Source organism: Myiozetetes cayanensis, unplaced genomic scaffold (genome assembly GCF_022539395.1).
Source record: "Myiozetetes cayanensis isolate MyiCay16 unplaced genomic scaffold, myiCay2020 scf114, whole genome shotgun sequence".
Classification (NCBI taxonomy): Eukaryota; Metazoa; Chordata; class Aves; order Passeriformes; family Tyrannidae; genus Myiozetetes; species Myiozetetes cayanensis.
The window spans coordinates 98,963-119,099 of NW_026086760.1; the positions used below are offsets into that span (position 1 = coordinate 98,963).

General features: G+C 40.6%; 1 protein-coding gene and 1 long non-coding RNA gene across 24 annotated transcripts in view; both read right to left on the reverse strand.

Annotated features, from left to right (window-relative positions):
• LOC126635192 (eukaryotic translation initiation factor 3 subunit C-like protein) overlaps positions 1-19,826 on the reverse strand; it is a gene marked incomplete at its 5' end in the record, with an annotated part of 42,965 nt that extends 23,139 nt beyond the window's left edge. The window contains 8 exons of the mRNA XM_050306175.1: positions 6,930-7,071; positions 8,911-9,014; positions 10,483-10,627; positions 14,644-14,768; positions 16,052-16,137; positions 16,723-16,774; positions 18,534-18,659; positions 19,758-19,826. Coding sequence (XP_050162132.1) covers positions 6,930-7,071; positions 8,911-9,014; positions 10,483-10,627; positions 14,644-14,768; positions 16,052-16,137; positions 16,723-16,774; positions 18,534-18,659; positions 19,758-19,826 — 849 coding nt within the window. The remainder of the gene's footprint in view (positions 1-6,929; positions 7,072-8,910; positions 9,015-10,482; positions 10,628-14,643; positions 14,769-16,051; positions 16,138-16,722; positions 16,775-18,533; positions 18,660-19,757) is intronic.
• On the reverse strand, positions 605-4,041 carry LOC126635187 (uncharacterized). Of its 23 annotated transcripts, none has more exons than XR_007627568.1 (5): positions 3,550-4,041; positions 3,351-3,429; positions 3,247-3,287; positions 2,686-2,906; positions 605-1,653 (listed from the first exon to the last, which is right to left on the reverse strand). It is a non-coding gene; the product is annotated as an uncharacterized LOC126635187 (long non-coding RNA). The 23 variants fall into 23 exon arrangements; XR_007627559.1 differs by having other exon boundaries at positions 3,228-3,287; XR_007627569.1 differs by having other exon boundaries at positions 3,228-3,287; positions 3,591-3,604.
• Positions 19,827-20,137: the final 311 nt, after the last annotated feature.

The window sequence follows — 20,137 nt, forward strand, 5'->3', positions numbered from 1 at the left end:
AACTCATAGAAAATCATCTGACCCCATAGAACAATCCCTGACCCCATAAATCATCACCAATCCCCAGAGCTGGGAGTGCCCCCAGAGCAGCTCCTCGAGGCAGCCCAGGCACTTCTGCCACAGCTCAGGCTGAGGGGCAGGACCCAAACATCATCATTTACCCCAAAAATCATCATCATTTACCCCAAAAATCATCATTTACCCCAAAAATCATCATTTACCCCAAAAATCATCATTTACCCCATAAATAACCCCCTGACCCCATAGAACAATCCCTGACCCCATAAATCATCACCAACCCCCAGATCTGGGGGTGCCCCCAGAGCAGCTCCTCGAGGCAGCCCAGGCACTTCTGCCACAGCTCAGGCTGTGGGGAGACCCAAAATCATCATTTACCCCAAAAATCATTATCTGACCTCATAAATAACCCCCTGACCCCATAGAACAATCCCTGACCCACAGAAAATCATCTGCACCCAGAGCTGGGGGTGCCCCCAGAGCAGCTCCTCGAGGCAGCCCAGGCACTTCTGCCACAGCTCAGGCTGAGGGGCAGGACCCAAACATCATCATTTACCCCAAAAATCATCATCATTTACCCCAAAAATCATCATTTACCCCAAAAATCATCATCATTTACCCCAAAAATCATCATTTACCCCATAAATAACCCACTGACCCCATAGAACAATCCCTGACCCCATAAATCATCACCAACCCCCAGATCTGGGGGTGCCCCCAGAGCAGCTCCTCGAGGCAGCCCAGGCACTTCTGCCACAGCTCAGGCTGAGAAACAGGACCCAAAAATCATCATTTACCCCAAAAATCATCATTTACCCCAAAAATCATCATCATTTACCCCAAAAATCATCATTTACCCCATAAATTATCATCATTTACCCCAAAAATCACCATTTACACCATAAATAACCCCCTGACCCCATAGAACAATCCCTGACCCCATAAATCATCACCAACCCCCAGATCTGGGGGTGCCCCCAGAGCAGCTCCTCGAGGCAGCCCAGGCACTTCTGCCACAGCTCAGGCTGTGGGGGGAGACCCAAAAATCATCATTTACCCCAAAAATCATCATTTACCTCATAAATCATCATTTACCCCATAAATCACCCCCTGACCCCATAAATCATCATCTGCACCCAGATTTGGGGGTGCCCCCAGAGCAGCTCCTCGATGCAGCCCAGGCACTTCTGCCACAGCTCAGGCTGAGAAACAGGACCCAAACATCATCATTTACCCCAAAAATCATCATTTACCCCATAAATAACCCCCTGACCCCATAGAACAATCCCTGACCCACAGAAAATCATCTGCACCCAGAGCCGGGGGTGCCCCCAGAGCAGCTCCTCGAGGCAGCCCAGGCACTTCTGCCACAGCTCAGGCTGAGAAACAGGACCCAAAAATCATCATTTACCTCATAAATCACCATCATTTACCCCAAAAATCATCATTTACCCCATAAATCATCATCATTTACCCCAAAAATCATCATTTACCCCAAAAATCATCATTTACCCCATAAATCATCATCATTTACCCCAAAAATCATCATTTACCCCAAAAATCATCATCATTTACCCCAAAAATCATCATTTACCCCATAAATCATCATCATTTACCCCAAAAATCATCATTTACCTAATAAATCATCATTTACCCCAAAAATCATCATTTACCCCAAAAATCATCATCATTTACCCCAAAAATCATCATTTACCCCAAAATCATCATCATTTACCCTAAAATCATTTACCCCAAAATCATCATCATTTACCCCAAAAATCATCATTTACCTCATAAATCATCATCATTTACCCCATAAATCATCATTTACCCCACAAATCATCATCATTTACCCCACAAATCATCATCATTTACCCCAAAAATCATCATCATTTACCCCATAAATCATCATCATTTACCCTAAAATCATCATCATTACCCCAAAATCATCATTTACCCCATAAATCATCATCATTTACCCCAAAAATCATCATTTACCCCATAAATCATCATCATTTACCCCAAAAATCATCATTTACCCCATAAATCATCATCATTTACCCCAAAAATCATCATTTACCCCAAAAATCATAATTTACCCCAAAAATCATCATTTACCCCATAAATCATCATCATTTACCCCAAAATCATCATTTACCCCAAATCATCATATTACCCCAAAAATCATCATTTACCCCAAAATCATCATTTACCCCATAAATCATCATCATTTTACCCCAAAAATCATCATTTACCCCATAAATCATCATCTTACCCCAAAAATCATCATTACCCCATAAATCATCATTTACCTAAAATCATCATTTACCCCATAAATCATCATTTACCCCATAAATCATCATTACCCATAAATCATCATCATTTACCCTAAAATCATCATCATTTACCCCAAAAATCATCATTTACCTCATAAATCATCATCATTTACCCCAAAAATCATCATCATTTACCCCAAAAATCATCATTTACCCCATAAATCATCATCATTTACCCCAAAATCATCTATTTACCCCAAAAATCATCATTTACCCCATAAATCATCATATTTACCCTAAAAATCATCATTTACCCAAAATCATCATTTACCCCATAAATCATCATCATTTACCCCAAAAATCATCATTTACCCCAAAAATCATCATTTACCCCATAAATCATCATTTACCCCATAAATCATCATAATTTACCCCAAAAATCATCATTTACCCCAAAAATCATCATTTACCCCATAAATCATCATCATTTACCCCAAAAATCATCATTTACCCCATAAAACATCATCATTTACCCCAAAAATCATCATTTACCTCATAAATCATCATCATTTACCCCAAAAATCATCATTTACCCCAAAAATCATCATTTACCTCATAAATCATCATTTACCCCATAAATCATCATCATTTACCCCAAAATCATCATCATTTACCCCAAAAATCATCATTTACCTCATAAATCATCATCATTTACCCCAAAAATCATCATTTACCCCATAAATCATCATCATTTACCCCAAAAATCATCATTTACCCCATAAATCATCATTTACCCCATAAATCATCATCATTTACCCCAAAAATCATCATTTACCCCACAAATCATCATCATTTACCCCAAAAATCATCATTTACCCCAAAAATCATCATTTACCCCAAAAATCATCATTTACCCCAAAAATCATCATTTACCCCATAAATCATCATTTACCCCATAAATCATCATCATTTACCCCAAAAATCATCATTTACCTCATAAATCATCATTTACCCCATAAATCATCATCATTTACCCCCAAAATCATCATCATTTACCCCAAAAATCATCATTTACCCCATAAATCATCATCATTTACCCCAAAAATCATCATTTACCCCAAAAATCATCATTTACCTCATAAATCATCATTTACCCCATAAAACATCATCATTTACCCCAAAAATCATCATTTACCCCATAAATTATCATCATTTACCCCAAAAATCATAATTTACCCCAAAAATCATCATTTACCCCATAAATCATCATCATTTACCCCAAAAATCATCATTTACCCCATAAATCATCATCATTTACCCCAAAAATAACCCCCCTGACCCATTTAAATTCAATTTAACCCCATTTAACCCCATTCAAATTCAATTTAATCCCATTGAAATTCAATTTTACCCCAATTTAACCCCACTTAAACTCAATTTACCCCCGTTTAACCCCATTTAAATCCAACTTGCCCCCATTTAAATTGAATTTACCCCCATTAAAATCCAATTTAAATCCAAGTTACCCCCCTTTAAATCCAATTTAACCCCATTTAAACCCAATTTACCCCCATTTAAGTCCAATTTACCTCCATATAAATCCAATTCAACCCCATTTAAATCCAATTTACCTCCATTTAAATCCAATTTAACCCCATTTAAGTCCAATTTACCTCCATGTAAATCCTATTTAACCTCCTTTAAATCCAATTTACCCCCATTAAAACTCAATTTACCCCCATTAAAATTCAATTTACCCCCATTTAAATCCAATTTACCCCCATTTAAATCCAATTTACCCCCATTAAAATTCAATTTCCCCCATTTAAATCCAATTTAACACCACTTAAGTTCAATTTACCCCCATTTACCCCCATTTAAATCCAATTTAAATCCAATTTAACCCCATTTAAATCCAATTTGCTCCCATCTAACCCCATTAAAATCCAATTTAAATTCAATTTCCCCCATTTAAACCCCATTTACCCCCACTTAAATCCAATTTATCCCCATTTAAATTCAATTTACCCCAATTTAACCCCATTAAAATCCAATTTACCCCCATTTACCCCCACTAAAATCCAATTTAAATCCAATTTAACCCCATTTAAACCCAATTTCCCCCCAGCCCTTCATGTAGGCGGCCAGGTTGGGGTTGCAGTCGTAGAGGGAGGCCCCAGGAAATCCCAATTAAACCCAATTTAACCCCATTTAAATCCAATTTACCCCATTTAACCCCCCTTAAACTTAATTTACTCCATTTACCCCCATTGAAATCCAATTTAAGTTCAATTTCACCCCATTTAAGTCCAATTTACCCCCATTTAACCCCATTAAAATACAATTTAAATTCAATTTCTCCTCATTTAAACCCAATTTACCCCCATTAAAATCCAATTTACCCCCCATTTAAACCCAATTTACCCCCATTTAAATCCAATTTAACCCCCTTTAAATTCAATTTACCCCCAATTAAATCCAATTTACCCCCATTTAACCCCAATTTTCCCCCATTTAAATCCAATTTACCCCCATTTAAAACCAATTTACCCCCATTTAAACCCAATTTACCCCCATTAAAATTCAATTTACCCCCATTTAAATCCAATTTACCCCCATTTAAATCCAATTTACCCCCATTAAAATTCAATTTATCCCCCATTTAAATCCAATTTACCCCCATTAAAATTCAATTTCCCCCCATTTAAATCCAATTTAACACCACTTAAGTTCAATTTACCCCCATTTACCCCCATTTAAATCCAATTTAAATCCAATTTAACCCCATTTAAATCCAATTTGCTCCCATCTAACCCCATTAAAATCCAATTTAAATTCAATTTCCCCCATTTAAACCCCATTTACCCCCACTTAAATCCAATTTATCCCCATTTAAATTCAATTTACCCCAATTTAACCCCATTAAAATCCAATTTACCCCCATTTACCCCCACTAAAATCCAATTTAAATCCAATTTAACCCCATTTAAACCCAATTTCCCCCCAGTACCTTCATGTAGGCGGCCAGGTTGGGGCTCCAGTCGTAGAGGGAGGCCCCAGGAAATCCCAATTAAACCCAATTTAACCCCATTTAAATCCAATTTACCCCCATTTAACCCCCCTTAAACTTAATTTACTCCATTTACCCCCATTGAAATCCAATTTAAGTTCAATTTCACCCCAATTAAGTCCAATTTACCCCCATTTAACCCCATTAAAATACAATTTAAATTCAATTTCTCCTCATTTAAACCCAATTTACCCCTATTAAAATCCAATTTACCCCTTTAAACCCAATTTACCCCATTTAAATCAATTTAACCCCCTTTAAATTCAATTTACCCCCATTTAAATCCAATTTACCCCCATTTAACCCCAATTTTCCCCCATTTAAATCCAATTTACCCCCATTTAAAACCAATTTACCCCCATTTAACCCCAATTTACCCCCATTTAAAACCAATTTACCCCTATTTAAATCCAATTTACCCCCATTTAACCCCAATTTCCCCATTTAAATCCAATTTACCTCCATTTAAATCCAATTTACCCCCATTTAAATCCAATTTACCCCCATTAAAACTCAATTTATCCCCATTTAAATTCAATTTATTCCCATTAAAATCCAATTTACCCCCATTAAAATTCAATTTACCCCCATTTAAATTCAATTTACCCCCTTTAAATCCAATTTAACACCACTTAAGTTCAATTTACCCCCATTTACCCCCATTTAAATCCAATTTAAATCCAATTTAACCCCATTTAAATCCAATTTGCTCCCATCTAACCCCATTAAAATCCAATTTAAATTCAATTTCCCCCATTTAAACCCCATTTACCCCCACTTAAATCCAATTTATCCCCATTTAAATTCAATTTACCCCAATTTAACCCCATTAAAATCCAATTTACCCCCATTTACCCCCACTAAAATCCAATTTAAATCCAATTTAACCCCATTTAAACCCAATTTCCCCCAATTTCCCCCCAGTACCTTCATGTAGGCGGCCAGGTTGGGGCTCCAGTCGTAGAGGGAGGCCCCAGGAAATCCCAATTAAACCCAATTTAACCCCATTTAAATCCAATTTACCCCCATTTAACCCCCCTTAAACTTAATTTACTCCATTTACCCCCACTGAAATCCAATTTAAGTTCAATTTCACCCCATTTAAGTCCAATTTACCCCCATTTAACCCCATTAAAATACAATTTAAATTCAATTTCTCCTCATTTAAACCCAATTTACCCCCATTAAAATCCAATTTACCCCATTTAAACCCAATTTACCCCCATTTAAATCCAATTTAACCCCCTTTAAATTCAATTTACCCCCCATTTCCCCCCAGTACCTTCATGTAGGCGGCCAGGTTGGGGTTGTAGTCGTAGAGGGAGGCCCCAGGAAATCCCATTTAAATCCAATTTAACCCCATTAAATCCACTTTAACCCCATTTAATTTCAATTTAATCCCATTTAACCCCATTAAAATCCAATTTAAATCCAATTTACCCCCATTTAAATCCAATTTAACCCCCTTTAAATCCAATTTAACCCCATTTAAACCCAATTTAACCCCATTAAAATCCAATTTAAACCCAATTTCCCCCCATTTAACCCCAATTTCCCCCCAGTACCTTCATGTAGGCGGCCAGGTTGGGGTTGTAGTCGTAGAGGGAGGCCACGATGTTGAACTTGATCTTCAGCTCCAGCGGCACCCCCAGGTTGTGCTCGTGGGCCACCGACACCAGGTGCTGCAGGAGCTCGATCTGCGCCGCCCTGGCACCCAAAACCACCAAAAATCCGCTTTTTTCACCCAAAAAACGGCTTCTTTCACCCCAAAAATGGTCAGAACCGGCCTTTTTTACCCAAAAATCCACCTTTTTCACCCAAAAATCGGCTTTTTTCACCCCAAAAACGGCCAGAATCGGCCTTTTCAACCCAAAAATCCCAGTTTTTAATCCCAAAATCTGATTTTTTTAACCCACAAAACAACCAAAACCAGTCTTTTTTACCTAAAATTGGCTTTTTTCACCCCAAAAACGGCCAGAACTGGCCCTTTCAACCCCAAAATCCGAGGTTTTAACCCCAAAATATGATTTTTTTAACCCAAAATAGACCAAAATCGGCCTTTTTAACCCCAAAACCTGACGTTTTAACCCCAAAATCTCATTTTTTTTCACCAAAAAGTGACCAAAATCAGCCTTTTTTAACCTAAAAATTGGCTTTTTTCACCACAAAAACGGCCAGAATCGGCCAAAATCCAAGATTTTAACCCCAAAATCTGATTTTTTTTAACACAAAAGTGACCAAAATTAACCCTTTTTTAACCCAAAAATCAGCTTTTTTCAACCCAAAATTGACCAAAATCAGTCTTTTTTAACCCTCAAATCCAACTTTTCCCCCCCAAAATCAGCTTTTTTTAGCCCATGAAATGACCAAAATTGGCCTTTTTTAACCCAAAATCAGCTTTTTTCACCCCAAGAAATGACCAGAACCAGCCTTTTCAACCCAAAAATCCGAATTTTTCACCCAAAAGTGACCAAAATCAGCCTTTTTAACCCCCAAATCTGATTTTTTAACCCAAAAATCTGATTTTTTTAACCCAAGAGTCACCAAAATTGGCCCTTTTTAACCCAAAAATCGGCTTCTTTCACCCCAAAAACGGCCAGAATCGGCCTTTTCAACCCCAAAATCCGAGTTTTTAACCCCAAAAATCCGCTTTTTTCAACCCAAAATTGACCAAAATTGGTCTTTTTGAACCCAAAAATCGGCTTTTTTCACCCCCAAAATGGTTAATTTAACCCCATTTTTTTCCAAAAATCCCCATTTTCCCCCCCTTTAATGCAAAAAAATCCCCTTTTTTTCTCAAAAATCTCTATTTTCCCCCCCATTTTCCCCCAAAATCCCCATTTTCCCCCACAAACCCCCTCATTTTTAACCCCCAAATCAGGGTTTTCCCCAAAAATTGTCAATTTTTTCTCAAAAATCCCCATTTTCCCCCCCAAAATCCCACATTTTCCCCCCAAAATCCCCATTTTCCCCATTTTATCCCCAAAAAAGCCATTTTTCCTCAAAAATCCCCATTTTTCCCCGTTTCCCAAATCCCCATTTTTCCCCAAAATCCCTTTTCCTTCTCCATTCTTGCCCCAAAATCCCCTTTTTCCCCCCTAAAAATCCCCATTTTTCCCCTCCAAATCCCCATTTTTTTCCCAACCCCCCCATTTTTGCCCCAAATTCCGATTTTTTCCCCCCAAAAATCCCATTTTTTCCTCAAAATCCCTTCTTTTCCCCTATTTTTGCCCAAAATCCCCATTTTCCCCATTTCTTTCCCCAACCCCCCATTTTTGCCCCTAAATCCCGGTTTTTCTCCCAAAATCCCCCTTTTTCCCAGTTTTTGCCTCTAAAATCCCTGCTTTTTCCCCAAAATCCCCTTTTTTCTCCTCCATTTTCCCCCCAAATCCCCATTTTTCCCCCCTTTTATCCCAAAAACTCCTTTTTCCTCAAAAATCCCCATTTTTCCCCTATTTTTGCCCCAAAATCCCCATTTTTCCCCCCAAAATCCCCCTTTTTTCCCGTTTTTGCCCAAAATCCCTGCTTTTTCCCCAAAATCCCCACCTGTCCGTGCCCTTCTTGCCCCGAGCCTGGAGGATCTCGTTGAGTTTCTTCACCACCAACCCCACGGTGATCTCGGTGCCCTTCGCGAACATTTTCGGCTTCTCCTGCCCCAAAAACACCCAAAATCCACCCAAAATCAGCATTTCTACCCAAAAATCAGCATTTCCACCCAAAATCAGCATTTCCTGCCCCAAAATCAGCATTTCCTCTAAAAAAATCAGCATTTCCTGCCCCAAAATCAGCATTTCCGCCCAAAAATCAGCATTTCCTGCCAAAAAATCAGCATTTCCTGCCCCAAATCAGCATTTCCTGCCCCAAAAATCTGAATTTTCACCCCCAAAATCAGATTTTTTCACTCAAAAAATCAGAATTTTCACCCCCAAAAATCAGAATTTTTACCCTAAAAACCAGAATTTTCACGCCCAAAAATTGGAATTTTCCCCCCAAAAAATCAGCAATTCCACCCCAAAAATCGGAATTTTCGCCCCAGAAATCGGAATTTTTGCCCTAAAAATAGAAATTTTCATTCACCCCAAAAACCTGACTTTTTGCCCCAAAAATCGGAATTTTCGCCCCAAAAATTGGAATTTCCACCCCAAAAATCGGAATTCTCGCCCCAAAAATCGGAATTTCCACCCCAAAAATCAGAATTTTCGCCCCAAAAATCAGAAGTTTCTACCCAGAAACCAGAAATTTCCGCTCCAAAATCAGAATTTTCACCCCAAAAATCCAAATTTTCACCCAAAAATCGGAATTCTCACCCCCAAAATCCAAATTTTCACCCCAAAAAATCCGAATTTTTACCCCCAAAATTAGGGGGGTTACCCCAGCAAAGCCATTTTTTTAACCCAAAAATCAGAATTTTCCATCCAGAAACCAGCAATTTCTGCTCCAAAATCGGAATTTTCCACCCCAAAAATCGGAATTTTCGCCCCAAAAATTGGAATTTTTGCCCCAAAAATCGGAATTTTCGCCCCCAAAAATCGGAATTTTCACCCCAAAAAATCAGCATTTCCACCCCTTTAAAAACCAGAATTTTAACCCTAAAAAAATCATAATTTCCAACAAAAAAAATCAGAATTTTCCCCTCCAAAAATCAGAATTTTTACCCTAAAAGAATCAGAGGTTTTCACCCCATAATCAGAATTTCTACCTCAAAAATCAGAATTCTCACCCCCAAAAAATCAGAATTTTTCACCAAAAAAAATCAAAATTTTCACCGAAAACCCAGAATTTTTCACCAAAAATATTATCAAATTTTCACCCTAAAAAAATCAGAATTTTCACCCCCAGAATCAGAATTTTTCACCAAAAAAAAATCAGAACTTTCACAAAAAAATCAGAATCTTTCCACCTCAAAAAATCAGAATTTTCCCCTCCAAAAACCAGAATTCCCACCCTAAAAAAATCCCCATTTCCAACAAAAAAAAATCACAATTTCTGCTCCGAAAATCACAATTTTGACCCTAAAAAAATCCCGATTTTTCACCCAAAATGAGGATTTTCACCCCAAAATCAGAATTTTGAGCCAAAACTCGGGTTTTTTGCCCCAAAATGTTGTTTTTTGCTGACCTTGACGAGGGGGACTCCGCCCTTGACCTTCTCCCACTCCCCCCCTTCCTCCTCCTCCTCCTCCTCCTCGCGCCGCGTTTTCCGCTCCAGCTTCTTCTTCGCCTTCTCCTCCCGGCGCCGCTCGGCCCCGCGGCGTTCCTCGTCCCTAAATTGGGGATTTAGAAATCCCAGAAATCCCAAAAAATCCAAAAAAATCCAAAATCCCACCCCAGAAATCCCAAAAATCCCAAAAAATCCCAGAAAATCCCACCCCAAAAATCTGAAAAAATTGCAAAAATCCCACCCCAGAAATCCCAGAAATCCCAAAAATCCAAAAAAATCCAAAATTCCACCCCAGAAATCCCAAAAATCCTAAAATCCCACCCCAGAAATCCCAGAAATCCCAAAAAATCCCAGAAATCCCAAAAAAATCCCGTCCCAAAAATCCAAAAAATCCCCAAAATCCATGGATTCTGCCCCAGAAATCTCCTCTTGGCACTGTGATGCTCCTCGTCCCTAAATTGGGGATTTAGAAATCCCAGAAATCCCAGAAATCCAAAAAAATCCAAAATTCCACCCCAGAAATCCCAAAAATCCTAAAAAATCCCAAAATCCCACCCCAGAAATCCCCAGGGATCTCCTCTCGGCCCCGCGGCGCTCCTCATCCCTAAATTGGGGATTTAGAAATCCCAGAAATCCCAAAAATCCAAAAAAATCCAAAATTCCACCCCAGAAATCCCAAAAATCCTAAAATCCCACCCCAGAAATCCCAGAAATCCCCAAAAATCCCAGAAAATCCCACCCCAAAAATCCGAAAAAATTGCAAAAATCCCACCCCAGAAATCCCAGAAATCCCAAAAATCCAAAAAAATCCAAAATTCCACCCCAGAAATCCTAAAAAATCCCAAAATCCCACCCCAGAAATCCCAGAAATCCCAAAAAATCCCAGAAAATCCCACCCCAAAAATCCGAAAAAATTGCAAAAATCCCACCCCAGAAATCCCAGAAATCCCAAAATCCAAAAATCCAAAATTCCACCCCAGAAATCCTAAAAATCCCAAAATCCACCCCAGAAATCCCAGAAATCCCAAAAATCCCAGAAAATCCACCCCAAAAATCCGAAAATTGCAAAATCCCACCCCAGAAATCCCAGAAATCCCAAAAATCCAAAAAAATCCAAAATTCCACCCCAGAAATCCCAAAAATCCTAAAATCCCACCCCAGAAATCCCAGAAATCCCAAAATCAAAAATCCAAGATTCACTCAGAAATCCCAAAATCCTAAAAATCCCAAAATCCCACCCCAGAAATCCCAGAAATCCCAAAATCCCAAAAAATCCAAAATTCCACCCCAGAAATCCCAAAAATCCTAAAAAATCCCAAAATCCCACCCCAGAAATCCCAGAAATCCCAAAAATCCCAAAAAATCCAAAATTCCACCCCAGAAATCCCAAAAATCCTAAAAAATCCCAAAATCCCACCCCAGAAATCCCAGAAATCCCAAAAAATCCCAGAAATCCCAAAAAAATCCCGTCCCAAAAATCCAAAAAAATCCCCAAAATCCCATGGATTCTGCCCCAAAAAATCCCCAAAATCCATGGATTCTACCCCAGAAATCTCCTCTCGGCTCCGCGGTGTTCCTCGTCCCTAAATTGGGGATTTAGAAATCCCAGAAATCCCAAAAATCCAAAAAAATCCCAAAATTCCACCCCAGAAATCCCAAAAATCCTAAAAAATCCCAAAATCCCACCCCAGAAATCCCAGAAATCCCAAAATCCAAAAAATCCAAAATTCCACCCCAGAAATCCCAAAATCCTAAAAAATCCCAAAATCCCACCCCAGAAATCCCAGAAATCCCAAAAATCCCAGAAAATCCAAAATTCCACCCCAGAAATCCCAAAAATCCTAAAAAATCCCAAAATCCCACCCCAGAAATCCCAGAAATCCCAAAAAATCCCAGAAATCCCAAAAATCCCGTCCCAAAATCCAAAAATCCCAAAATCCCATGGATTCTGCCCCAAAATTCCCCAAAATCCATGGATTCTACCCCAGAAATCTCCTCTCGGCCCCGCGCCGCTCCTCGTCCCTAAATTGGGGATTTAGAAATGCCAGAAATCCCAAAAAATCCCAGAAATCCCAATCCAAAAATCCCAAAAAATCCCAGAAATTCCAAAAATCCCACCTCAGAAATCCCAAAAATCCCAAAAAATCCCAGAATTACACCCCAGAAATCCCAAAAATCCCCAAAATCGCACCCCAAAAATCCCAGAAATTCCAAAAATCCCGTCCCAAAAATCTCAGAAATCCGTGGATCCCAGAAATCCCCAAAAATCCCATCCTAAAAATCCCCAAAATCCCCAAAAATCCCACCCCAAAAATCCCAGAAATCCTCAGAAATCTCCTCTCGGCCCCACGCTGCTCCTCGTCCCTAAATTAGGGATTTAAAAATCACAAAATCCCACCCCAAAATCCCACCCCAGAAATCCCAAAAATCCCATCCTAAAAATCCCCAAAAATCCACGGATTCTGCCCCAAAAAATCCCCAAAATCCATGGATTCTGCCCCAGAAATCTCCTCTCGGCTCCGCTGCGTTCCTCGTCCCTAAATTGGGGATTTAGAAATCCCAGAAATCCCAAAAATCCAAAAAAATCCAAAATTCCACCCCAGAAATCCCAAAAATCCCCAAAATCCCACCCCAAAAATCCCCAAAATCCATGGATTCTGCCCCAAAAAATCCCCAAAATCCATGGATTCTACCCCAGAAATCTCCTCTCGGCCCCGCGCCGCTCCTCGTCCCTAAATTCGGGATTTAGAAATCCCAGAAATCCCAAAAAATCCCAGAAATCCCAATCCAAAAATCCCAAAAAATCCCAGAAATTCCAAAAATCCCACCCCAGAAATCCCAAAAAATCCCAGAATTACACCCCAGAAATCCCAAAAATCCCCAAAATCCCACCCCAAAAATCCCCGAAATTCCAAAAATTCCAAAATCCCACCCCAGAAATCCCACCCCAAAATCCCAAAAATTCCAAAATCCCACCCCAGAAATCCCACCCCAAAAATCCCAAAAAATTCCAAAATCCCACCCCAGAAATCCCAAAAATCCCAAAAAATCCAAAATCCCACCCCAGAAATCCCAGAAATCCCAAAAATCCAAAAAAATCCAAAAATTCCACCCCAGTAATCCCAGAAATCCCAAAAAATCCAAAATCCCACCCCAAAAATCCCAAAAATCCCAAAAAATCCAAAATCCCACCCCAAAAATCCCAACCCAAAAATTCGAAAAAATCCACAAAAATCCCACCCCAAAATCCCAGAAATCCCACCCCAAAAATCCCAGGAATTCCAAAAATCACCCCCCAAAAATCCACAAAAATCCCACCCCAAAAATCCACAGAAATCCCACCCCAAAAATCCCAAAAATCCCACCTCAAAAATCCCAAGAATTCCAAAAATCCCACCCCAAAAATCCCAGGAATTCCAAAAATCCCACCCCAAAAATCCACAAAAATCCCACCCCAGAAATCCCAAAAATCCCAAAAAATCCCAAAAATTCCAAAAAATCCCAAAAATCCCACCCAAAAAATCCCCAAAAATCCCACCCCAAAAATCCCAGAAATTCCAAAAATCCCACCCCCAAAATCCCCCAAATCCCAAAAATCCATGGATTCTGCCCCCAAAAAAATCCCCAAAATCCCACAGATCCCACCCCAAAATCCCCTGGATTCTAAAAATCCAAAAATCCCCCAAATCCCATGGATTCTGCTCCAAAAATCCATGGATTCTGCCCCAAAAAATCCCCAAAATCCCATCCCAAAAATCCCCCAAATCCCCAAAAATCCCACCCCAGAAATCCCAAAAAATTCCCAAAATCCCACCCCAAAAATCCCACCCCAAAAATCCCAGAAATCCCAGAAATCCCCAGGGATCTCCTCTCAGCCCCGCGCTGCTCCTCAACCCTAAATCACGGATCCTGGAAATCCCAGAAATCCCAAAAACCCCACCCCAAAAATCCCAGAAATCCCACAAATCCTGCCCCCCAGATCCCAGAAATTCCCCAGATCCCATAAAATCCCCCAGATCCCAGAAATAAATCCCCCAAATCCCATAAATCCCATAAATAAATCCCCCCAGATCCCGGAAATCCCCTAAATCCCCCAAATTCCCCCCAAATCCCCCTCACTTTTTGAGGAATTTGGAGGCCAGGGAGGTGAATTTCCCGTCGTCCTCGTCCGACTCCGAGTCCGACTCCGAGGAGTCGTCGCCCCAATCCTCGTCTGACTCCGACTCCGAGCCAGACTCCTCCTCCTGGAACACAAATTCACCCATGGGACACCCCAAAAACACCCAAAACACCCCAAAATTCAAAAAAATCACCCCAAAAAACCCCAAAATCCCCCCTAAAAACCCCCAATAACTCCCCAGGGACCCCCCAATCCTCATCTGACTCCGACTCCGAGCCAGACTCCTCCTCCTGGAACACAAATTTACTGATGGGGCACCCCAAAAACACCCAAAACAACCCAAAATTCCAAAAAATCACCCCAAAATCACCCTAAAACCCAAAAAATCACCCCAAAAACACCCAAAAATCACCTCAAAACCACCCAAAAATCACCCCAAAACCCCCCCAGGGACCCCCCAATCCTCGTCTGACTCCGACTCCGACCCCGACTCCTCCTCCTGGAACACAAATTTACCCATGGGACACCCCAAAAACACCCAAAACAACCCAAAACACCCAAAAAATCACCCTAAAAACACCAAAATCACCCTAAAAACACCCAAAAATCACCCCAAAACCCCCCCAGGGACCCCCCAATCCTCGTCAGACTCTGACTCTGACCCAGACTCCTCCTCCTGGAACACAAATTTACTGATGGGGCACCCCAAAAACACCCAAAACAACCCAAAATTCCAAAAAATCACCCCAAAATCACCCTAAAAACACCAAATATCACCCCAAAACCCCCCCAGGGACCCCCAATCCTCGTCAGGCTCCGACTCCGAGCCCGACTCCTCCTGGAACACAAATTTATTGATGGGACAGCCCAAAAACACCCAAAACAACCCAAAATTCCAAAAAATCACCCCAAAATCACCCTAAAACCCAAAAAATCACCCCAAAAACACCCAAAAATCACCTCAAAAACACCCAAAAATCACCTCAAAAACACCCAAAAATCACCCCAAAACCCCCCCAGGGACCCCCCAATCCTCGGCAGGCTCCGACTCCGACCCCGACTCCTCCTCCTGGAACACAAATTTATTGATGGGACAGCCCAAAAACACCCAAAACAACCCAAAAATCACCCCAAAATCCCAAAAATCACCTCAAACCCCCCCAAAATCACCCTAAACCCACCAAAAATCACCCTAAAACCACCAAAAATCACCCTAAAAACACCAAAAATCACCTTAAAACCACCAAAAATCACCTCAAAACCATCAAAAATCACCTCAAAACCCCCCAAAATCACCCTAAAACCACAAAAAAATCACCTCAAAACCACCAAAAATCACCCTAAATTTCCAAAAATCATCCTAAAAACACCAAAAATCACCCCAAAACCCCCCCGAAAAGTCCCCACCTTGAACCTCCCCCGGGTCTCGTCGCGGTCCCGGCGCTTCAGGAACGTCCCGGGCTCGTCCTCGGCCCCCGAAGAGGAGGCAGAACCTGCAGGGGACACCAAAAAACACCCCAAAATCAGCCCCAAAACCCCAAAACCAACCCAAAGGGATGTAAAACACCACAATTTACCCCAAAACCACCCCAAAAAACTCTCGAAACGAGCCCGAAACGCCCCAAAATGAGGCCAAAATGAGCCCAAAACCACCCAAAATGAGCCCAAAACCACCCAAAATGAGCCCAAAACACCCCAAAATGACCTCAAAATGAGTCCAAAACCCCCAAAATGAGCCCTAAATGAACCCAAAACAACCTGAAATGAGCCCAAAACACCCCAAAATGAGCTCAAAATGAGCCCAAAACCACCCAAAATGAGCCCCAAATGACCCCAAAACCCCCGAAATGAACCCAAAATGAGCCCAAAATGACCCCAAAACCCCTGAAATGAACCCAAAATGAGCCCCAAATGACCCCAAACCCCCCGAAATGACCTCGAAATGACCCCAAAACCACCCAAAATGAGTCCAAAATGACCTCAAAAGACCCTGAAATGAGCCCAAAACCCCCAAAATGACCCCAAACCCCCCAAATTGTCCCAAAATCCCCCAAAATGCCCCCAAAATCCCCCCAAACCTTCGGAGTCCCTCCTGCTTTTCTCCTCGTCCTCGTCCGACTGCTCCGGGTTCTGCAAAAAAAATGACCCCAAAAATGACCCCAAACTGCCCCAAAAATGACCCCAAAATCAGCCCCTGAATCAAAAAGACCCCAAAAGCAGCCATTTTAACCCCAGAAAAATCCAAAAATCCCATTTTAGACCCCTTTACCCTCCCAAAAGTCCCATTGAACCCCATTTTAACCCCAGGAAATCCCATTTTAGCCCCATTAAATCCCATTTTAACCCCAAATTAACCCCAGTAAATCCCATTTTAACCCCACTAAATCCCATTTTAACCCCAATAAATTCCATTAAATCCCATTTTAGCCCCATTAAACCCCATTTTAACCCAAATAAATCCCATTTTAACCCCAAATTAACCCCAGTAAATCCCATTTTAACCCCAATAAATCCCATTTTAACCCCATTAAATCCCCTTTTAACCCCATTATAACCCCAATAAATCCCATTTTAACCCCATTAAATCCCATTTTAACCCCATTAAATCCCATTTTAACCCCATTAAATCCCATTTTAACCCCATCAAATCCCATTTTAACCCCATCAAATCCCATTTTAACCCCATTAAATCCCATTTTAACCCCATTAAATCCCATTTTAACCCCATTAAATCCCATTTTAACCCCATCAAATCCCATTTTAACCCCATTAAATCCCATTTTAACCCCATTAAATCCCATTTTAACCCCATCAAATTCCATTTTAGCCCCATTAAATTCCATTAAATCCCATTTTAACCCCATCAAATTCCATTTTAGCCCCATTAAATTCCATTAAATCCCATTTTAACCCCATCAAATTCCATTTTAGCCCCATTAAATTCCATTAAATCCCATTTTAACCCCATCAAATTCCATTTTAGCCCCATTAAATTCCATTAAATCCCATTTTAACCCCATTAAACCCCATTTTAACCCCAAATTAACCCCATCAAATCCCATTTTAGCCCCATTAAATCCCATTTTAACCCCATCAAATCCCATTTTAACCCCATTAAATCCCATTTTAACCCCATTAAATCCCATTTTAACCCCAAATTAACCCCATTAAATCCCATTTTAAACCCCATTAAATCCCATTTTAACCCCATTAAATCCCATTTTAACCCCATTAAATCCCATTTCAACCCCATTAAATCCCATTTTAACCCCAAATTAACCCCGTTAAATCCCATTTTAACCCCATTTTAACCCCATTAAATCCCATTTTAACCCCATTAAATCCCATTTTAACCCCATTTTAACCCCATTTTAACCCCATTAAACCCCATTTTAACCCCATTTTAACCCCATTTTAACCCCATTAAACCCCATTTTAACCCCATTTTAGCCCCATTAAATCCCATTTTAACCCCATTTTAACCCCATTAAACCCCATTTTAACCCCATTAAATCCCATTTTAACCCCATTTTAACCCCATTAAATCTCATTTTAACCCCATTTTAACCCCATCAAACCCCATTCTAACCCCGTTAAATCCCATTATAACCCCATTAAATCCCATTATAACCCCATTAAATCTCATTATAACCCCATTAAATCCCATTATAACCCCATTAAATCCCATTTTAGCCCCATTAAATCCCATTATAATCCCAATAAATTCCATTAAATCCCATTTTAGCCCCATTAAATCCCATTTTAACCACATTAAACCCCATTCTAACCCCGTTAAATCCCATTTTAACCCCATTAAATCTCATTTTAACCCCCTCCCAACCAAATGACCCCCTAATTAGCCCCTAATTAGCCCTAATTAGCGCCCCACCTGTCGGTAGGCGGCGATCTGGGCCTCGTAGTCTCGGTTGTATTTACGGAGCTTCTGCCGGAGGGAGCTCAGGGCCTTGGCGTTGTTCTTGTTCATCTTCTTCTTCCCCTCCTTGTCCTCCCATAACTGAAAACACCAAAAAAATGTGAAATTTAAAAATTCCTTGAAAACCCCCAAAAAGCGAGCGCAAAACGGCCAAAAGCGGGTGAAAAACGGTGAAAAAATGGCCAAAAAATGGGAAAAAATGGTCAAAAAATGGTAAAAAAAGAAAAAAAAGGTCAAAAATAGTCAAAAGTGGTAAAAGAAGGAAAAAAAATGGTTGAAAACGGTCAAAAACTGGCAAAAACCCCAGACAAAAAAAAATAGAAAAAACTGCATTAAAATGGTCAAAAAATGGTCAAAAAGGGTCAAAAAAAAAGGGATTGAAAAAGGGCAAAAAATGGAAAAAACACAGGAAAAAAAGCAGCTTAAAAAGGATGCAAAAAAAAGCAGGAAAAAAATGGGGAAAAAAGAGTTTTAAAAGGATCAAAAAATGAGGAAAAAGGGGCTTGAAACGGAAAAAAGAAAAATGGCAAAAAATGGTTTAAAAAATGGGAAAAAAAATGGGAAAAAATGGTTTAAAATGGAAAAAAAATGGTAAAAAATGGTTTAGAAAGGAAAAAAAAACCATCTTAAAATGGTAAAAAAAGAAAAGCTGTTCCAGTATCTGCCCAGGTGAGTAAATAAACCTAAATAATTCCATTTTAGTGACCCAAAATCACCTCGAATCACCCCAAAATGACCTCAAATCACCCCAAATCTTTTCCCACACCCCCCCAGGTGAGACCCCACCTGCCCAGGTGAGTCCAGGTGACCAAAACCAACTCAACAACCCCCTTTTTCTGACCCAAAATGACCTCAAATCACCCCAAAATGACCTCAAATCACCCCAAAATCACCTCAAATCACCCCAAAATCATCCCAGAATCATCTCAAATCCCCCCAAATCTTCCCTAAACCCTCCAGGTGAGTTCCTGGACCCCCCAGGTGAGACCCCACCTGGCTCAGGAACCTGCCCAGGTGAGTCCAGGGGAGCAAAACCAACCAATTAACTCCATTTTAATGCCCCAAAACCACCTCAAATCACCCCAAAATGACCTCAAATCACCCAAAATCACCTCAAATCCCCCCAAATTTTCCCTAAACCCCCCAGGTGAGTTCCTGGACCTCCAGGTGAGTGGGTACCTCGTTCAGGTAGTCCTCCAGGTCCGCCAGGATCCTCAGGTAGAACCTGGGGGTGCCCTCCCTGTCCACCCCAAATCACCCAAAACCACCTCAAATCACCCCAAAATCACCCAAAATGACCTCAAATCCCCCCAAAATCAACTCAAATCACCCCAAAATGACCTCAAATCACCCCCAAATCACCTCAAATCACCCCAAATCCCCCCCAACCCCCCCAGGTGAGTTCCTGGACCCACAGGTGAGACCCCACCTGGTTCAGGAACCTGCCCAGGTGACTCCAGGTGACCAAAACCAACCAATTAACTCCACTTTAATGCCCCAAAACCACCTCAAATCACCCCAAAATGACCTCAAATCACCCCAAAATCACCTCAAATCAT